At 43.1% G+C, this 18,078-nt stretch overlaps 1 protein-coding gene across 2 annotated transcripts; it reads left to right on the forward strand.

Annotated features, from left to right (window-relative positions):
• Positions 1-1,704: 1,704 nt before the first annotated feature.
• Positions 1,705-17,461, forward strand: LOC307129271 (piggyBac transposable element-derived protein 4-like). 2 transcript variants are annotated; one of them, XM_079821531.1, is made up of 5 exons: positions 1,705-1,759; positions 2,520-2,652; positions 8,085-9,334; positions 9,489-9,805; positions 16,022-17,461. In XM_079821531.1, exons 2-5 carry the CDS (start codon positions 2,568-2,570, stop codon positions 16,059-16,061), a joined length of 1,692 nt encoding a protein of 563 aa, XP_079677657.1. In that variant the 5' UTR covers positions 1,705-1,759; positions 2,520-2,567; the 3' UTR covers positions 16,062-17,461. The 2 variants fall into 2 exon arrangements, with proteins under 2 accessions (XP_079677657.1, XP_079677656.1); XM_079821530.1 differs by lacking the exon at positions 16,022-17,461 and having other exon boundaries at positions 9,489-10,060.
• Positions 17,462-18,078: the final 617 nt, after the last annotated feature.

Below are 18,078 nucleotides of genomic sequence, written 5' to 3' on the forward strand. Positions count from 1 at the left end.
AATATGATTTTAAATGTCCAAAATATGATATGCTAAGTCATTGTGAGATGTCAGTTGAAATTAGGACTTTACAAATTCTGAGGTAAAAATTCAAAATGATGATTTAAAGTCCTAATTATGAGATTAAAAACTGAAATTCGATTTTTTTTTTAAAAGTCTAAATTATGACCAAAACACACACAAAGGTATTGAAGAGATGAAATCCTGCTTGTTTTTTTTAAATGCACTTTTAATTTTTTGAGTCACACTTATAATAATAATATTTACATTATTGTTTTAATTTTGTGTAATATATATATTTTTTACATGCATTTTTACATCTTCAAATCAGTTTTTACAACAGAAATTAATCAATCAAAAACTTGCTTTAGCTCTTCATCTAAAACTAAATTAATTTCCCACAATGTCTTCACTTTAAAACACGGATTTGCACAGTTTTTCCACAAATATTAATGCTATACCTCCTGGTATAAAAATGCTAATGAGATCTTATTCAAAATCTACGGCAGTCCTTCCCTCTCTCTCTACATGTTGGTGATATTGAATTTGAAAATAAACTAATATACAAATATACAAGACAAGTTATCATCCTGCTACCCCTGTCAAATTAAGAAATAAATTAGATCATATATCTGATAAAAAATAAAAATGCTCTAAAATATTTGAGAACAGCTTATTTAAGATTCCCTCTTCTCCCCAAAGCTAAAGAAATGCACTTTAAGATATTAAATTATATATATCCTTCTAATACATTTTGAAAATGTGCCTTGTCCTGTTATTAATCCTCTCCTGTTATATTCAGAAATGAATTAAAATATTTTTCCGATGCCCTCAGTAAAATGAAAAATACAAATACAATAAAATTGTATAATTTGTTAATATCATACCACCTGTGGTAGCTTTTTATTTTATTTATTTTTTTAAATTATAATGTATTATTTAATTGTGTTGTGCTATGTTAATTTTGTGTTGAGCCTTCCATGCCAGTATTTTCTATGTATTTTGACTGTTCTATGCCATTTTGTTGTATTCAGATTTTGTATTAAATAAAATAAAATAAAAACTATAAAAAAATTAATAAATAAGACGCATCTTATCTATTATTTGCTTAAACTAACATTAGATAAAACATTACGATGTTATATTCAATAATGATTAATTAATTTACACCGACTATAAAACTATAAGAAAGATTAAACTGTTTGTGTCGATTTAAAAACTTAAAACACAAACCTTTCTCCAGCCGAATCTTTTTTTTTCCAAAGATATAAATTAAACATTTCAGAAAGATACAAATGTTTCATATATAATTATTTGAAAATGAAATGCATGTTTAAATACTGTCCAATGATAACTCTAATTGAAAGAGTGTGTCTCACATCTAATATGTGAGATTCTGTCTAAAACAGTCATGTTTGAGTGCAGAAATCATTTATACAAGGGTTATTTTATCTTCTACTGATTCTTGACACATACAAACTCTGCTTTAAGGAGCTCACACACTTTTTTAAATGTGTTTTAAACCACATTTGTCACAATTTGATCATTTTGATATTGGGGTATCGGGTATAAATAGTTTCTGCATCCAAACATCACATCTTTTCATCACATAATTGGACAGCGTGTAATAAAACATTATATTCTATGCTCTTTTGTGATATTAGTCACTGCAGAGTGAACAGGACTTTTATTTTGCTCTGCCATGACATCATAAAGCTGCGCCGAGCTCCTGTGACTGTTATGGTTAGACTGAAGAAAGGTTAGTGGTTTTTCGCTTTTAAATAGATACACACCGGTTTGATAGCCTTCACAAGAGGTGTAACTGATGTATTATTGAACATATCTTTGTAATATGCGATTCATGTAACATTAGTGCGGTATTTCTGTGAGTAAAGCGTTTTCACAAAACAAAAGGTGCGTCTCATATCGCGCATTCACGTGTGTGCATGATAAACACGAATTCAGACGCTAGCGGCGATGGAGAAACGGAGCTTGAGTCAATTGAATCGAATGCTTTGCCAAATGATTCACTGATGCGAAGCGTTTGAATCACCGCGCGCTGATGAATCCTGTCGCTCAAAACAGTGTAAAAAGACAACGACAACAAACATGAATAATGGCAACTTTTATAACCACAAATGTTTTTATGATAATACATGCATCTATAAATAGCTACAAATCATTAAATACCAAATGTAAATCATAAATTAATATGCACGTCTGTAATTCATTATTTATTCATTTGTAGTGTTGTTTTGTGGCTATTTTTAAGGCCTTTAACTACTGAACTAATTGAGACACTATTATCTTTCTTTCTGTGAATTGTTCTTTATAATTATCATGTATTATATTAATGAATTTGTACAACTAGCTTTGAGTTGTTTGTTTTTTGGTCTAATCAGGCCATTAACTGTCAATCTGACTGACTCTTTCCGGTTCTCTGACTATAAACTACTAAAGTTTGGATTTATTTTTCTTAATTATTCTCCTCTTAAACATGACTTTGTCCAAACACACAGGAGAACTCCTGGAGAAGCCTCTGAGATCCACGTGACACTGTTATAAAGATGGCGTTTATTAAACAGGAGAGTGAAGACATAAAGATTGAAGAAGTGTTCAGTGTGAGACATGAAGAAACTGAGGAGCAAACAGGTTAGTGTCATTCTCAAAGCTCAACTCAGTCCTGTGATCCTCTACAGAAATTAAGGATATATTTGAAGAATGTCACGTGTGTCCTAATTAAAGCAGTTTTATTTGACATGGAGACGGTCGACGTGTTGAGGTCACATGACCAGAATGGAAATAAAGTGTTTGCACATGAACTTTAGAGGACATCTACACTAAGATTTCACTCTAATATATGTCACAATGGGGCAAAAAATATGGCAATTACTCTTTCATGTTGACTTTAAGATTACTTTTATATATATAGGCCACACTAAATGTTATTGCCACCCTCATTAGTTCCCCCACATTGGATCAGAGAACTGTCAAATTCAAACTAAAGGCCGATTTGCATTTGTGTATGTTAGAGGCAAAATATAACCGCACACTCACTTCAGCATTTCATGATATTATTATATTTTACTCTATAAAGCGTTCTTCTTCTTCTACTTGCACCTCCAAAAGGTTTTTGCGCCTTGTTAGCATTGTTTTTTTTTTTTTTGTGATCAACATTTTTGTTTAAATTTATTCACATACCAGGAACTTATCAAAGCTCCCATTAACTATGTACAGACAGATGCCATGAGAAATAGTATAAAATAATATGAATATGAATAAATAAACTAAATAAATAAGAATAAGAAATTATACATAAACCCACGTATGCATATAAAGCGAAGATACATGGTTAAAATAATGTTTTGTAATTGTCCCATATAAAACTTAAACGGCTCATTTAAAATAGTATAATAAAATGGGCTAATTCACAACATTAATACATCCTTTATTAAACCGCTTTGTGGAATTGAACGCATCTTTACAGATGGTGTTGAATACTAAATTGATTCATTCAGTTCTAACAGTGTCATAAACACAGAGGGCAGAGTTATATTCAAAAAGTCCTGCCTAATCCAAGCTTTATAATGGCATTTACTTGATGGGTCGTTTTTGAAGTCCATAAAAGTGCATCTGTCCATCACAACTGCTCCACACAGCTCTTACAAGGTTTAGGAGTGTGTTTATGGGGATTCTTCTGGAAGCGCATGTGTGAGGTAAGGCACTGATGTTGGACGAGAAGGCCTGGCTCTCAGTCTCCGCTCTAATTCATCCCAAAGGTGTTCTATCGGGTTGGGGTCAGGACTCAAGTTCCTCCACACCAAACTCCTCATCCATGTCTTTATGGAGCGACACTTTGTGCACTGGTCAGTCATGTTGGGACAGGAAGGGGCCGTCCCCAAACTGTTCCCACAAAGATGGGGGCATGAAATTGTCCAAAATGTCTTGGTGACGCATTAAGAGTTCCTTTCACTGGAACTAAGGGGCCAAGCCCAACCCCTGAAAAACAACCCCACCACATAATCCCCCCCATCCACCAAACTTTACAGACTCGTCCATGGGATTGTTAGACAGAGAAGCATGATTGGTCACTCAGAGAACACATCTCCACTGCTCTAGAGTCCAGTGGCGGCGCACTTTACCCCACTGCATCCCATGCTTTGCATTGCACTTGGTGCTGTAAGGCTTGGATGAGCTGCTCGGCCATGGAAACCCATTCCATGAAGCTCTACACACTGTTCTTGAGCTCATCTGAAGGCCACAGGAGTTTGGAGGTCTGGAGCTCTTGACTCTGCAGAAAGTTGGCGACTTCTGTGACCCTCAGCATGTGCTGACCCCGCTCTGTGACCCTCAGCATGCGCTGACCCCGCTCTGTGACCCTCAGCATGCGCTGACCCCGCTCTGTGACCCTCAGCATGCGCTGACCCCGCTCTGTGACCCTCAGCATGCGCTGACCCCGCTCTGTGACCCTCAGCATGCGCTGACCCCGCTCTGTGACCCTCAGCATGCGCTGACCCCGCTCTGTGACCCTCAGCATGCGCTGACCCCGCTCTGTGACCCTCAGCATGCGCTGACCCCGCTCTGTGACCCTCAGCATGCGCTGACCCCGCTCTGTGACCTCAGCATGCGCTGACCCCGCTCTGTGACCCTCAGCATGCGCTGACCCCGCTCTGTGACCCTCAGCATGCGCTGACCCCGCTCTGTGACCCTCAGCATGTGCTGACCCCGCTCTGTGACCCTCAGCATGCGCTGACCCCGCTCTGTGACCCTCAGCATGCGCTGACCCCGCTCTGTGACCTCAGCATGCGCTGACCCCGCTCTGTGACCCTCAGCATGCGCTGACCCCGCTCTGTGACCCTCAGCATGCGCTGACCCCGCTCTGTGACCCTCAGCATGCGCTGACCCCGCTCTGTGACCCTCAGCATGCGCTGACCCCGCTCTTTGTGGCTGAGTTGCTGTTGTTCCCAATCGCTTCCACTGTTATAACACCACTAACAGTTGAGTGTGGAATATTTAGTATAATATATGGACTTATTGCACAGGTGTCCACCGATCACGGCCCCACGCTTGAGTTCTCTGAGCTCCTGAGAGCGGCCCATTCTCTCACTAATGTGTGTAGAAGCCAACACACACACACACACACACACGCTCCTGAGAGCGGCCCATTCTCTCACTAATGTGTGTAGAAGCCAACACACACACACACACACACACACACACACGCTCCTGAGAGCGGCCCATTCTCTCACTAATGTGTGTAGAAGCGAACACACACACACACACACACTCCTGAGAGCGGCCCATTCTCTCACTAATGTGTGTAGAAGCGAACACACACACACACACACACACACACACACACTCCTGAGAGCGGCCCATTCTCTCACTAATGTGTGTAGAAGCGAACACACACACACACGCTCCTGAGAGCGGCCCATTCTCTCACTAATGTGTGTAGAAGCGAACACACACACACACACACACACTCCTGAGAGCGGCCCATTCTCTCACTAATGTGTGTAGAAGCGAACACACACACACACACACACACACTCCTGAGAGCGGCCCATTCTCTCACTAATGTGTGTAGAAGCGAACACACACACACACACACACACACACACACACACACACACTCCTGAGAGCGGCCCATTCTCTCACTAATGTGTGTAGAAGCGAACACACACACACACACACACACACACTCCTGAGAGCGGCCCATTCTCTCACTGATGTGTGTAGAAGCGAACACACACACACACACACACACACACACACACACTCCTGAGAGCGGCCCATTCTCTCTCTAATGTGTGTAGAAGCGTCTGCAGGCCTAGAGCTGGAGTTATACACCTGTGGCCATGAAGGGATTGAACACCTGAACCCAATACATTTGGCAATATAGTGTACATACAACACTGAATAAAAGACAAATACCCCAACACATTATTTAAAATATGTAAGTAAAATGTTTACACAACTGATTCATCATAAGATTATCTTTTAAAAGTGTAATAAGTAGAACATTGTCTTATTGATTGAACAATATTTACTCCCTATTACAGACGATAATTTTTGTCCTAAATGGCACCTTGCATTCTCCTCTAATGATAGACTAGCACCACAATCTGTTTTATACATTAATGCAGGGTTTTTCCTACACTGAAAATTTTTTGGCGGCCGCCAAAACAATTTTTTGTCCCGCCAAAGCTTTATTTGATGAGTTATTGTGATTTATGAATGATGTAGAATAGATGCTGCGCTTGTAACTGAGTGACAGAGAGAACGATCAGAGCTCCTCCCGCTCGCTCTCTCTGTCTTCAAAATAAGCATTCTTAGCTTTCTAATATTTCACATATTACGTTAATCAAAATCAAAAGGTCGGAAGACCGAATCCATGTTGCACGTGGCGCTATCAGACAATGTTTTCCTTTAATTACCGGTGGGTGTGAAATGCGCTCAAAAAACATTGACTGATTCTCTGACCAGCTGACATAAAGCATACTTTCAATAAACGGGAAACAAATCGTGTCCAGTTATGAAGTGTTTTCTGTGTGTTGACAAATCTTTCGCGATGTTCTAACAGACGGAATTCGCACACAACACGTCTGCTAATGTCCGATTCGCCACCTAATGACTCCTTTGAACCGAATCATTTTAACGACTGGTTGGAACAACTGATCAGTCCAACACTGAACTCATGAATCAGTTTAATAATTTACTCTGAACATCTGAAATGAGAACACAAGTGTGCTTACACAATTTAGCAAGAGTGGGTGTAAGAGTTAGTTTTAATTATCCACAGTCTTTCATCTTATTTATGTTTATAATGTGTAGTAAAATAAATAGCCTATAAATCATTTAGTTTAGACTGGAGTGAGGTGAACCCAGAACAAAGTTGTTGTTAGCTAGCTGATAATTTTATGAAATTGTATATGGCAGAAAATTAGGCTATTTGTTCATTTTTTAAATACTACTTTTTAATATTGATATGATTATATACCAAAACAATTATCAGTAAATAGTGTAAAAATGAGGAACAAAAACAAACATCAAGGTATCCCACATGAAAAAATACTATAGTATATTATAGAATATTATAGTAAAATTACTATAGTGTTTTTGAACCATACTATAGTAAAGATACTACAGTAAATTGTAGTATATTATAGTATTTACTACACTTTGTTTATTTACTGTAGTATATTTACTATAGTACGGTTCAAAAACACTATAGTATTTACTAGAGTAATTTTACTATAATATACTATAGTATTTTTTCATGTGGGATCAAAATAAAATAAGCAAACGTTACAAACTTTCTTTGAATTTATTTAAAATGTATTGTCAGTATTGCGCTTGCAGATCACGTGGGTAGGGTACTTTTTTACTGTGCGTGCGTGCGTGTGTGTGTATGGATGACCATGTCTGTCAGCCACCACCGAAGACCATTTTTAACCCAGGAAAAACCCTGTAATGTAACTGAGGTGGGGCAAGCCAATGCCAGATCCTATAAATAAAACAAGCATATTTAAAGTTTTTAACCCTGAAACCCTATTGGGGACAAATGTGGACAAAATTATTTTGATTTATTTTTAAAAAATACTTCCCTTGATCTGAGCGGTACAAGACTTGGCTACTTTTCCTAAGTTTGCCACCTGAACACACACACACACACACACACACACACACACACACACACACACACACAAAAGGACTCGATTCTACAATGTCAAGTGGGTGAAAAAAAAAAACTCCTTAATTGTCTGTTCGTGGACAAAAATGGGCACCTATAGGAATGAATAGGAAAAACTGTAATTCAGAGCATTCTTGTTGTTGTTTTTTTGTAAAAAAAAAAAAAAAAAAATCTATAAATCCAATGCAATGTGTATATATAACATGCACACAAATGAAGGGCTGATCCTGTACATTCTCAACATGGAAAAAACTCTCACACACACAAACACAAACAATGCATTCAATGAGCCAATGACAGAGCTGGGCTTTTTTTTTTTTTTTTTTTTTTTTTTTTTTTAAATGAAAACTCACTCAAACAACCAATGAAATGATCCAATCAACTGCAGCAGAACTGGATATTCTCCTGGACTCCAGTGGGGAGGAAGGAGGCCTGCCAGACTGTGGTTTGGAGTCGTCAGGTGATCAAGGATCTGAATCGGATAGTCAAACAGAGTTTGACCAGGATTATGAGGACACCGATGGGGAAGACTCTGAGGAAGAGGATCCTGGTGGAGTATCTTACGCATCTAAAAATGGGGAAATCGTCTGGACTGCTACTGCACCTACCCAGACACCAGGGAGAGCACCTGATGAGCATGTGATGAGAATGACCCCTGGGCCAACCAGATATGCCTGTTCACTTGTGGAGAACATCAGGTCAGCTTTTGAGCTGTTTATTCCTGAGGAAACTCAAAAGACACTGATTGACATGACCAATTTAGAGGGGAAAAGAGTGTATGGGGAGTCATGGAAAGCGGTGGACTGGGTGGACTTACAGGCCTACATTGGTCTGCTATTGCTGGCCGGTGTTTATCGTTCTCACAACGAGGCCACAAGGAGCTTGTGGAGTGCAGACACAGGGAGAGCCATTTTTCGTGCCACAATGTCTCTGGGTGCATTTGAAATCATGACCAGGGTCATCCGGTTTGACAACCGAGACACAAGACCTGACCGTTGGAGAGACGACAAACTGGCTGCGATACGAAATATCTGGGACACATGGGTCGAAAATCTGCCTAAAATGTACCACCCAGGCCAAGAAGTTACAGTAGATGAATGCCTGGTACCTTTCAGAGGACGCTGTAGCTTCAAGCAGTACATGCCAAGCAAACCAGCCAGATATGGAATCAAAATCTGGGCAGCCTGTGATGCTAAGACCAGTTATGCATATAATCTGCAAATCTACACCGGCAAGCCAGCTAATGGGCAACGAGACGAAAACCTGGCAATGCGCGTTGTCCTCGACATGTCCGCGGGTCTCCAAGGGCACACCATCACATGTGACAATTACTTCACATCGTATGCCCTTGGCCAGGAGCTCCTGAAGAGGAAACTGGGCATGCTGGGAACGGTGAGGAAGAACAAGCCTGAGCTCCCATCTGCACTGGTGAAGACAAGGGGCAGAGAGAAATTCTCTTCAGTGTTTGCGTTTACCAGTACACACACACTTGTGTCTTACTGTCCCAAAACAAACAAAAATGTGCTCTTGATGAGCACCGTTCACAAGAAAGCCACAGTCAGCACAGGTGAAGAGAGGAGGCCAGATGTAATCCTGGATTACAACAAGACCAAAGGAGGAGTGGACAGCCTTGACCAGGTATTTTACTAATTTGCATTGTTTTCTAATTTTCCTATGACAAATTGCTTGTGGTTTATAAATTGTAACAAATGTATGAATTGCTAAGTGAATAAATGTACTTTTGTCAGTATAGTGTTTGATTTTTATTCTTTTTCTGTGTGTATTATTCAAGATGGTCGCTGCTTACACTTGTAAGCGAAAATCCAACCGTTGGCCCATGGTTGTGTTTTCCAATATGCTGGATGTGTCAGCCCTGAATGCCTTCGTCCTGTGGTCGGAAATCAATCCTGCCTGGAATGCAGGGAAGACCCTCAGAAGGCGGATCTTTCTGGAAGAGCTTGGGAAGGCTCTGGTGTCTCCACAGATTGAGCGACGGAAGGGCGTTCCCCGTGGAGCAGCCTCTCTGAGGATGCTGAATCAGATCAGACAACCCTACTCGGATGTTTTCCCTGGCACATCCACAGCAACTCCCCCAACAAAGAGAAAAAGGTGCCATGTCTGTACTTCCAACAGGAAAAAAACCAGCACTGTATGTGGAAAATGCAGAGAATATATCTGCAAAGAACATTCGGTTACAATTACCTTCTGCCACAAGTGCATGTAAATAATGTAAATAACTATTATTGTTTGTTCTTACCTGTTTATTCTAATTGTTATGTATATTCTTACCCGTTTGGTACTAATTAGTTATTGAAATGTGATGTTTTTTGTTTGAAATAAATGATCTACTATGTTCTTTTCCTTATAGCATGGTCATATTTATCTAAACATATTTTGGCATCTTTGTATAGTCTCACCTAACACAGATATATATTTTTAAAATTATTTTATCTTGTGATAGTCAAAAACTTGAGGTCAAATTCATTTTATATAGTGGTTCAGAACAGAAAAATGCTTCGGTTACGTATGTAACCCACGTTCCCTGAAGGAGGGAACGGAGACGCCACGTCGGAGTACCGACGAATAGGAATCTCGCTCGCGAGAGCCAATCTACTTCGAGTGTAACTAAACGAGCCAGTGCACATTGGCATGCAATGATTGCACCACGTGCTCATGCCACGCCGTGCGGGTATAAATGAGACACAGGTGATTGCATCAAATCAGCCTTTTGCTGAGGAGGTAGGTAGACAGGCACCCCAGCAGGTTACAGAGGACATGGCGACGGGACGTGGCGTCTCCGTTCCCTCCTTCAGGGAACGAGGGTTACATACGTAACCGAGACGTTCCCATTCAGTCGGTCACTCTCGACGCCACGTCGGAGTACCGATGAATAGGAATCCCTACCAAAGCGCCATGGCTTCTGCCCCCATCCAGGGCCCTGTGTGAGCCGCCTGAGCTCTCTTACCTGATGAGACGGGGCTCACACCGGGAAGTCCATCACTGCTGTTCCGCATGACCCGCTCAGTGATTATTGGATAACACTGGGAAAGCGTGCCCTAGAGAAGGGAACGCTGCGGAGCCCACATCTTACCCCGAAGGAGTTATGTGGAATACAATGCTGAGCCGTAGCCCGCAAGGAGAAGGGGGCTCAGTCCCACTGCAGGGAAGGCTCTCCCAAGGGAAAGACACAGGCTTCCCGTAGGAGCGACCGTGGAAGAAAATATGGGATCCCCGCAGGGTCACTCATATGGCCCAAGCCCAATACCGGTTCTCAAGGATTCAGCGGCAAGGGGCCTGAGGGCGGTGGAGGACTCACAGAGTTTGCTTCTGGAGAACATAAGCGCCGTAGCGCAGCAAGCCGACAAGAGCTGGGGCCTCTCAGTGCTTCTACCCGTTTGAGGTGAGAACACAGGAGGAGACCGGCTCTACACGTAGGCTATAGAATCTAGCAAACTTGTTGGGTGTCGCCAGCCCGCAGCTCTACAGATGTCTGACAGCGCCACGTGCCAGTGCCCAGGAGGATGCAACACTTCTAGTAGAGTGTGCTCGCACCCTGAGCGGACAGGGCACACCTTGTGCTTGGTAAGCCAAGGTGATGGCATCCACTATCCAGTGGGCGATCCTCTGCTTGGAGACAGCCTTTCCCTTCTGCTGGCCTCCGTGACAGACAAAGAGCTGATCTGAGGTTCTGAAGCTTTGAGTTCTATCCACGTAAACCCGCAGAGCGCGGACGGGACAGAGCAAAGCTAGGGCTGGGTCTGCCTCCTCCGGGGGCAGCTCTTGCAGGTTCGCCACCTGGTCCCTGAAGGGAGTGGTAGGAACCTTGGGCACATAGCCAGGCCGGGGTCTCAACACCACGTGGGTATCACCCGGCCCGAACTCTAGGCACGATTCGTCGACCGAAAATGCCTGCAGGTCCCCTACCCTCTTGATGGAGGCCAATGCAGCCAACAGCAAAGTCTTCATAGACAGAATCTTTAGCTCTGCTGACTGCAAAGGCTCAAATGGGGCATTCTGAAGTGCTCGGAGCACCAGAGCAAGATCCCAATAGGGTATGGAGAGGGGGCGAGGAGGATTTAACCGTCTAGCCCCCCTAAGGAACCTGTGAACCAGGTCGTGCTTCCCAACCGTCTTACCTTCTACATGGTCGTGATAGGCGGATATTGCAGCAACATAAACTTTGAGGGTGGAGGCCTACACTCCAGCCCCTGTTGCAGGAAGGAAAGCACAGACGCGAACGAACATCTTCGGGGGTCTTCCCGGCGAGAAGAACACCACTCCACGAACAGGTTCCACTTCAAGGCTTAAGCCTGTCTTGTAGACGGCGCTCAGTGCCTGGGCCTGATGATACTGCAACAACGCCATAGCGTGTAAGGCGGAGCCTGCCTCTCCACAAGCCTGGTAGGCCTTTCCGATCACATCGGACGAGTACCTACAGGCTCGGGAGGGGAGACACGGGTTCCCCCTGGATGTGGAGTTAGGGCACAGTTGCATAGCAACGGCCCGTTCCACGGGAGGACCCTGCGTGTAACCCTTTGCAGGTCTGCCATCGTGGGTGGTGAGGGAGGATGATCCACTGGGCCGGTTTCGGGCAGTAAAAGGTGCCGTCCATGACCTAGTGAGCTCCTCGTGCACCAGAAAGGAACTGGGGTGGGGCACTGAGAACCAGCACGGGCCACCCTGAGAAACCAATCATTCAACCTTGAAGGTTCGGGATACGTTGGAGGGTTCCACATGTGCCCGATCTTCTCGGCGGCCCGGGAAAGCATGGCCATCATCTCTGGATCTGTATCGGGCACAGCAGATCTTCCCGAAGGAGCCCCCTGCGCCAACGTGTCATCTCCAGAGAAGTCTGACCCCCCCTCCAATGCATTGATGGACATCTGATCATCAGGGGGAGCCCCGAAGGATACGGATGGTGCACATCTCGAGGACGGCCCACTGCGTTCCAACGGCAGCTCAACTGGCTACGGAGTGCGAGAGGGATGAGGGTTCCCCGGGGGTTGGTTCCCTGGGGGAAGCGCATTTACCATAACCCTCAAATCACCCGTGCTACTGCCTGAAGTAACCCTCTGTGGCGGGTTAGATCGAGGCAGAGGCACGGGGACTCCACCCCTTGCGAGATGGAGTCTAGACCGCAACTCAGAGATGGTCATGTTCCCGCAGTGAGAACATGAGTCATCCACCAGCGCTGCCTCAGCGTGCTGAACGCCCAAACACGAGATACAGCGCTGGTGACCATCCCTTGGTGACAGGTAACCACCGCATCCAGAAACAAACAGATAGAATGTCATCTTGAAAAAGACGCAAGCTCTATCTGTGTTTGCTCTTTCAGAAGGACGCTCTCCTTGGTGCTTAAGCACGCAGGGGGTGGGGTCGTGGCGACACAGTCAGGGGGTGGGTGCAGCCTGACGTGCGCGCTCTCTCACACGAAGGCGCTCTCTTACCAGCCGTAAGAACGACTTTTCACCGCTCTCCACCTAGCGCACCGAACCAGCTGTGAGAACAGCCTTTGTGATTGCTCTAACAAACAACACAGAGAGATGATCCGAAAACCACGCGACCCGCTGCTGTGCCGTCACACCAACACCGACTGAAGAGATCGCTTCCGAAAGGCGGCTTCCGTCTTCAGTCAGGACTGCGAAGTAGTGAGTGATATCTGGCGTTACCATCTACCACTCGGCTCCGAAGCAAAAGGTTGATTTGATGCAATCACCTGTCTCATTTATACCCGCACGGCGTGGCATGAGCACCTGGTGCAATCATTGCATGCCAATGTGCATTGGCTCGTTTAGTTACACTCGAAGTAGATTGGCTCTCGCGAGCGAGATTCCTATTCGTCGGTACTCCGACGTGGCGTCGAGAGTGACCGACTGAATGGGAAAATAATTTACATTGAAAATGTGGTACTTTTAGAGGTACATAAATTCCGACATGTTGCCTTATATTTTATGATGACAATTTGAATTTACCCCAGAATGTTCTGAAGAGTGATCAAAGGAATTGCAATTAATTGCAAAGTCCCTCTTCGCCATGAAAATGCACTTTCTTAAAAATAAAACAGTCCTAACCACAAAAGGACCAGCTGACATCATGTCAGTGATTCTCTTCCCAAGAAGGGCAGCAAAGAAGCCACTTCTCTCCAGAAAAAACATCAGGGACAGACTGATATTCTGCAAAATATACAGGGATTGGCCTGCTGAGGACTGGGGTAAAGTCATTTTCTCTGATGAATCCTCTTTCAGATTGTTTGATGCATCTGGAAAAAGGTTTGTCCAGAGATGAAAAGGGTGAGCACTACCATCAGTCCTGTGTCATGCCAATAGTAAAGCATCCTGATGTGTGGGGTTGCTTCTCAGCTCACAATTTTGCCTAAGAACATAGCTATGAGTAAAGAATGGTACAAAAACATCCTCCGAGAGCAACTTCTTCCAACCATCCAAGAGCAGTTTTGTGACTAACAATGCCTTTTCCAGCATGATGAAGCACCTTGCCATAAGACAAAAGTGATAACTAAGTGGCTCGGGGAACAAAACATTAACATTTTGGGGCCGTGAAACTCCCCAGACCTTAATCCCATTGAGAACTTGTGGTCAATCCTCAAGAAGTGGGTGGACAAACAAAAAAACTCAAATTTTGACAAACTCCAAGCATTGATTATGCAAGAATAGGCTGCCATTAGTCAGAATGTGGCCCAGATGTTGAGTGACAGCATGCCAGGGCAAATTGCAGTGGTCTTGAAAAAGAAGGGTCAACACTGCAAATATTGACTCTTTGCAAAAACGTCATGTTATTGTCATTAAAAGCCTTTGACACTTATGAAATGCTTGTAATTATACTTCAGTATACCATAAGATCTGACAAAAAGATCTAAAAACACTGAAGCAGCAGACTTTGTGAAAATTTATATTTGTGTCATTCTCAAAACTTTTGGTCACGGCTGTACATCCACTTCAGAAGTCTCTACTAATCAGTTCATGAGTTGAATCTGGAGTGTTTGATTAGGGAGGCATACTAAATGTGCACTAGACGCAACCCTCCTGCCTCCTGAGTTTCTTAGGGTGTACTCACACTAGGCGATCTGAACTGTGCCTGAAACGGGCGCTATTCATTTAGCCGCCCCTCGCCCACTTGAAAGGGGTGGGCCAGAGCGTGGTAAGGTTGAGCTCGGGCGCAGTAAGTGTAGTGTAGTGTAGTGTAGTGTAATCGCTAACCACGCTGGAGCACGGAACAGCTGTGCGCTACTGTCATCATTACGACAGCAGACACCAAACTTTTACTACTTTGATACACTTTTTATAACAGTCCTGGTTCTCTACTTATTGATGAACATGTATTGTATTTTGCGAGTAATAGCGTGGCTAGTGTGAGTACACCCTTAATCACTTCCATGGCCAAAGGTGTATAAATCAAGCACTAGGCGTGCAGACACTTCTACAAACTTTTGTGAAAGAATGGGATGCTTTCAGGAGCTCAGAGAACTCAAGCGTGGGGCCGTGATCGGTTGCCACTTGTGCAATAAGTCCATTCAGGACATTTCCTCACTACTAAATATTCCATGCTCAACTGTTAGTGGGATTATAACAAAGTGGAAGCAATTGGGAACAACAGCAACTCCGCCATCACAGAGCGGGGTCAGCGCATGCTGAGGGTCACAGAAGTCACCAACTTTCTGCAGAGTCAAGAGCTACAGACCTCCAAACTTCTGTGGCCTTAAGATGAGCTCAAGAACAGTGTGTAGAGCTTAATGGAATGGGTTTCTAAGGCCGAGCAGCTCATCCAAGCCTTACATCACCGAGTGCAATGCAAAGCGTGGCCACTGGACTCCAGAGCAGTGGAGACGTGTTCTCTGGAGTGACCAATTTCATGCTCCCACTTTGTGGGGACGGCCCCTTCCTGTCCCAACATGACTGCGCACCAGTGCACAAAGCGTCGGTCCATAAAGACATGGATGAGCGAGTTTGGTGTGGAGGAACTGGACTGGCCTGCACAGAGTCCTGACCTCAACCCAATAGAACACCTTTGGGATGAATTAGAGCGGAGACTGAGAGCCAGGCCTTCTAGTCCTACATCAGTGCCTGACCTCACACATGCGCTTCTAGAAGAATGGTCAGAAATCCCCATAAACACACTCCTAAACCTTGTGGAAAGCCTTCCCAGAAGAGTTGAAGCTGTTAGAGCTGCAAAGGGTGGGCCGACTCCATATTAAACCCCTCTTCAGTAAACTTATTTCCGTAGGTTTTGATGCCTTGTGTTGGTTTTTCATGTCTGTTGTTCTGTGCCATTAAACTGGTGTTAACTTGTATTTGTCTTTTTTCGCTTTAGGCTTGATGCCGCTGAAAGAGGAGAGCCAGGAACTGAATAATATAGAAGATAAAGATCAGTGTGAGAAACATCAGGATTTCATGACTGGAGAGAAATCCACGAAGATGGAAAAGATTCAGAAGACCAAATCTAAGAGTAATTTAATTTGTGGTCAGTGTGGAAAAAGTTTCAGTCGAAGACAAAACCTGGAAGTCCACATGAGAGTTCACACTGGAGAGAAGCCTTACACCTGCCAACAGTGTGGAAAGAGTTTCACTCAAATACAAAGCCTTAATGTCCACCAGAGAATTCACACCGGAATGAGCCGTGTCGCCTGCCAACAGTGTGGAAAGAGTTTCACTCAAAATCAAAACCTTAAAACCCACATGAGAATTCACACTGGAGAGAAGCCTTATTCTTGCTCTCATTGTGCACAGCGTTTTGCACATAAAAACAGCCTTAAATTCCACATGAGAATTCACACCGGAAAGAGCTGTTTTACCTGCCAACAGTGTGGAAAGAGCTTCACTCAAAAAGAAAACCTTAATGTCCACATGAGCGTTCACACTGGAGAGAAGCCTTACTCCTGCCAACATTGTGGAAAAAGTTTCAATATAAAAGGAACCCTTAAAGTCCACATGAGAGTTCACACTGGAGAGAAGCCTTACTCCTGCAAACAGTGTGGAAAGAGTTTCACTCAAATACAAAGCCTTAATGTCCACATGAGAATTCACACCAGAAAGAGCCGTTTCACCTGCCAACAGTGTGGAAAGAGTTTCACTCAAAAACAAAACCTTAAAGTCCACATGAGCGTTCACACTGGAGACAGACGTTTCACCTGCCAACTGTGTGGAAAGAGTTTCAGTATAAAAGGAAACCTCAAAGTCCACATGAGAGTTCACACTGGAGAGAAGCCTTACTCCTGCAAACAGTGTGGAAAGAGTTTCACTCAAATACAAAGCCTTAATGTCCACATGAGAATTCACACCAGAAAGAGCCGTTTCACCTGCCAACAGTGTGGAAAGAGTTTCACTCAAAATCAAAACCTTAAAGCCCACATGAGAATTCACACTGGAGAGAAGCCTTATTCTTGCTCTCATTGTGGACAGAGTTTTGCACATAAAAACAGCCTCAAAATCCACATGAGAATTCACACTGGAGAAAAGCTGTTCATATGTGATCAATGTGGAAAGAGCTTCACAACAATAGTAAATCTTAGGTATCACATGAACATTCATAGGAGGGAAACCGTTCACATGTGATGAGTGTGGGAAGAGTTTCTTGCGTTAAGTAACCCTTAATTGCCACATGAGGATTCATTCGGAAGAGAACCGTTATCATTATATATGTCATGATTGTGTAAAGAGTTAGTTATTGTTATGTATATTCTTACCCGTTTGGTACTAATTAGTTATTGAAATTTGATGTTTTTTGTTTGAAATAAATGATAAATGATCTACTACTTTGTCTTTTCCTTGGTCATATTTATCTAAGCATATTTTGGCATCTTTGTAGAGTCTCACCTAACACAGATATATTTTTTAAATAACAATTTTAACTTGTGATAGTCAAAAACTTAAGAGGTCAAATTAATTTTATACATAGAGTTCATAAGAGAATAAACATAATTTACATAGAAAATGTTGTACTTTTAGAGGTAAATAAATTCAAAAATAAAAAACACCATAAATGGATAGTATAAATTTTATCAAAGACAGTGATATAACATATATAATAAATAAAAAATTCACACCTGAGACCTCTATGCCCACATTTGTCCATGAACGAACAATTAAAGGATTAGTTCACTTTTAAATAAACTTTTGCTGATAATTTACTCACCCCCAAGTCATCCAAGATGTCCATGTCTTTCTTTCTGCAGTCGAAAAGAAATTAAGGTTTTTGATGAAAATATTCCAGAATGTTTCTCCATATAATGGACTTCAATGGGCTCCAATTAGTTCAAGGTCCAAATGACAGTTTCAGTGCAGATTCAAAGGGCTTTAAACGATACCAGACGACGAATAAGGGTCTTATCTAGAGAACCATTGGTACCATTCGGTCAGACAGAACGGCTG

The sequence above is a fragment of the Gobio gobio genome (assembly GCF_949357685.1).
Source record: "Gobio gobio genome assembly, chromosome: 7".
NCBI classification, from domain to species: domain Eukaryota; kingdom Metazoa; phylum Chordata; class Actinopteri; order Cypriniformes; family Gobionidae; genus Gobio; species Gobio gobio.

Bases quoted from the DNA above. Each gene is read 5' to 3' on its own strand.
- LOC307129271 (XM_079821530.1), top strand. From the start codon at position 2,568: ATGGCGTTTATTAAACAGGAGAGTGAAGACATAAAGATTGAAGAAGTG. The intron at 2,653-8,084 runs GTTAGTGTCATT...AATCAACTGCAG, and splicing joins AGAAACTGAGGAGCAAACAG to CAGAACTGGATATTCTCCTG. The intron at 9,335-9,488 runs GTATTTTACTAA...GTATTATTCAAG, and splicing joins GAGTGGACAGCCTTGACCAG to ATGGTCGCTGCTTACACTTG.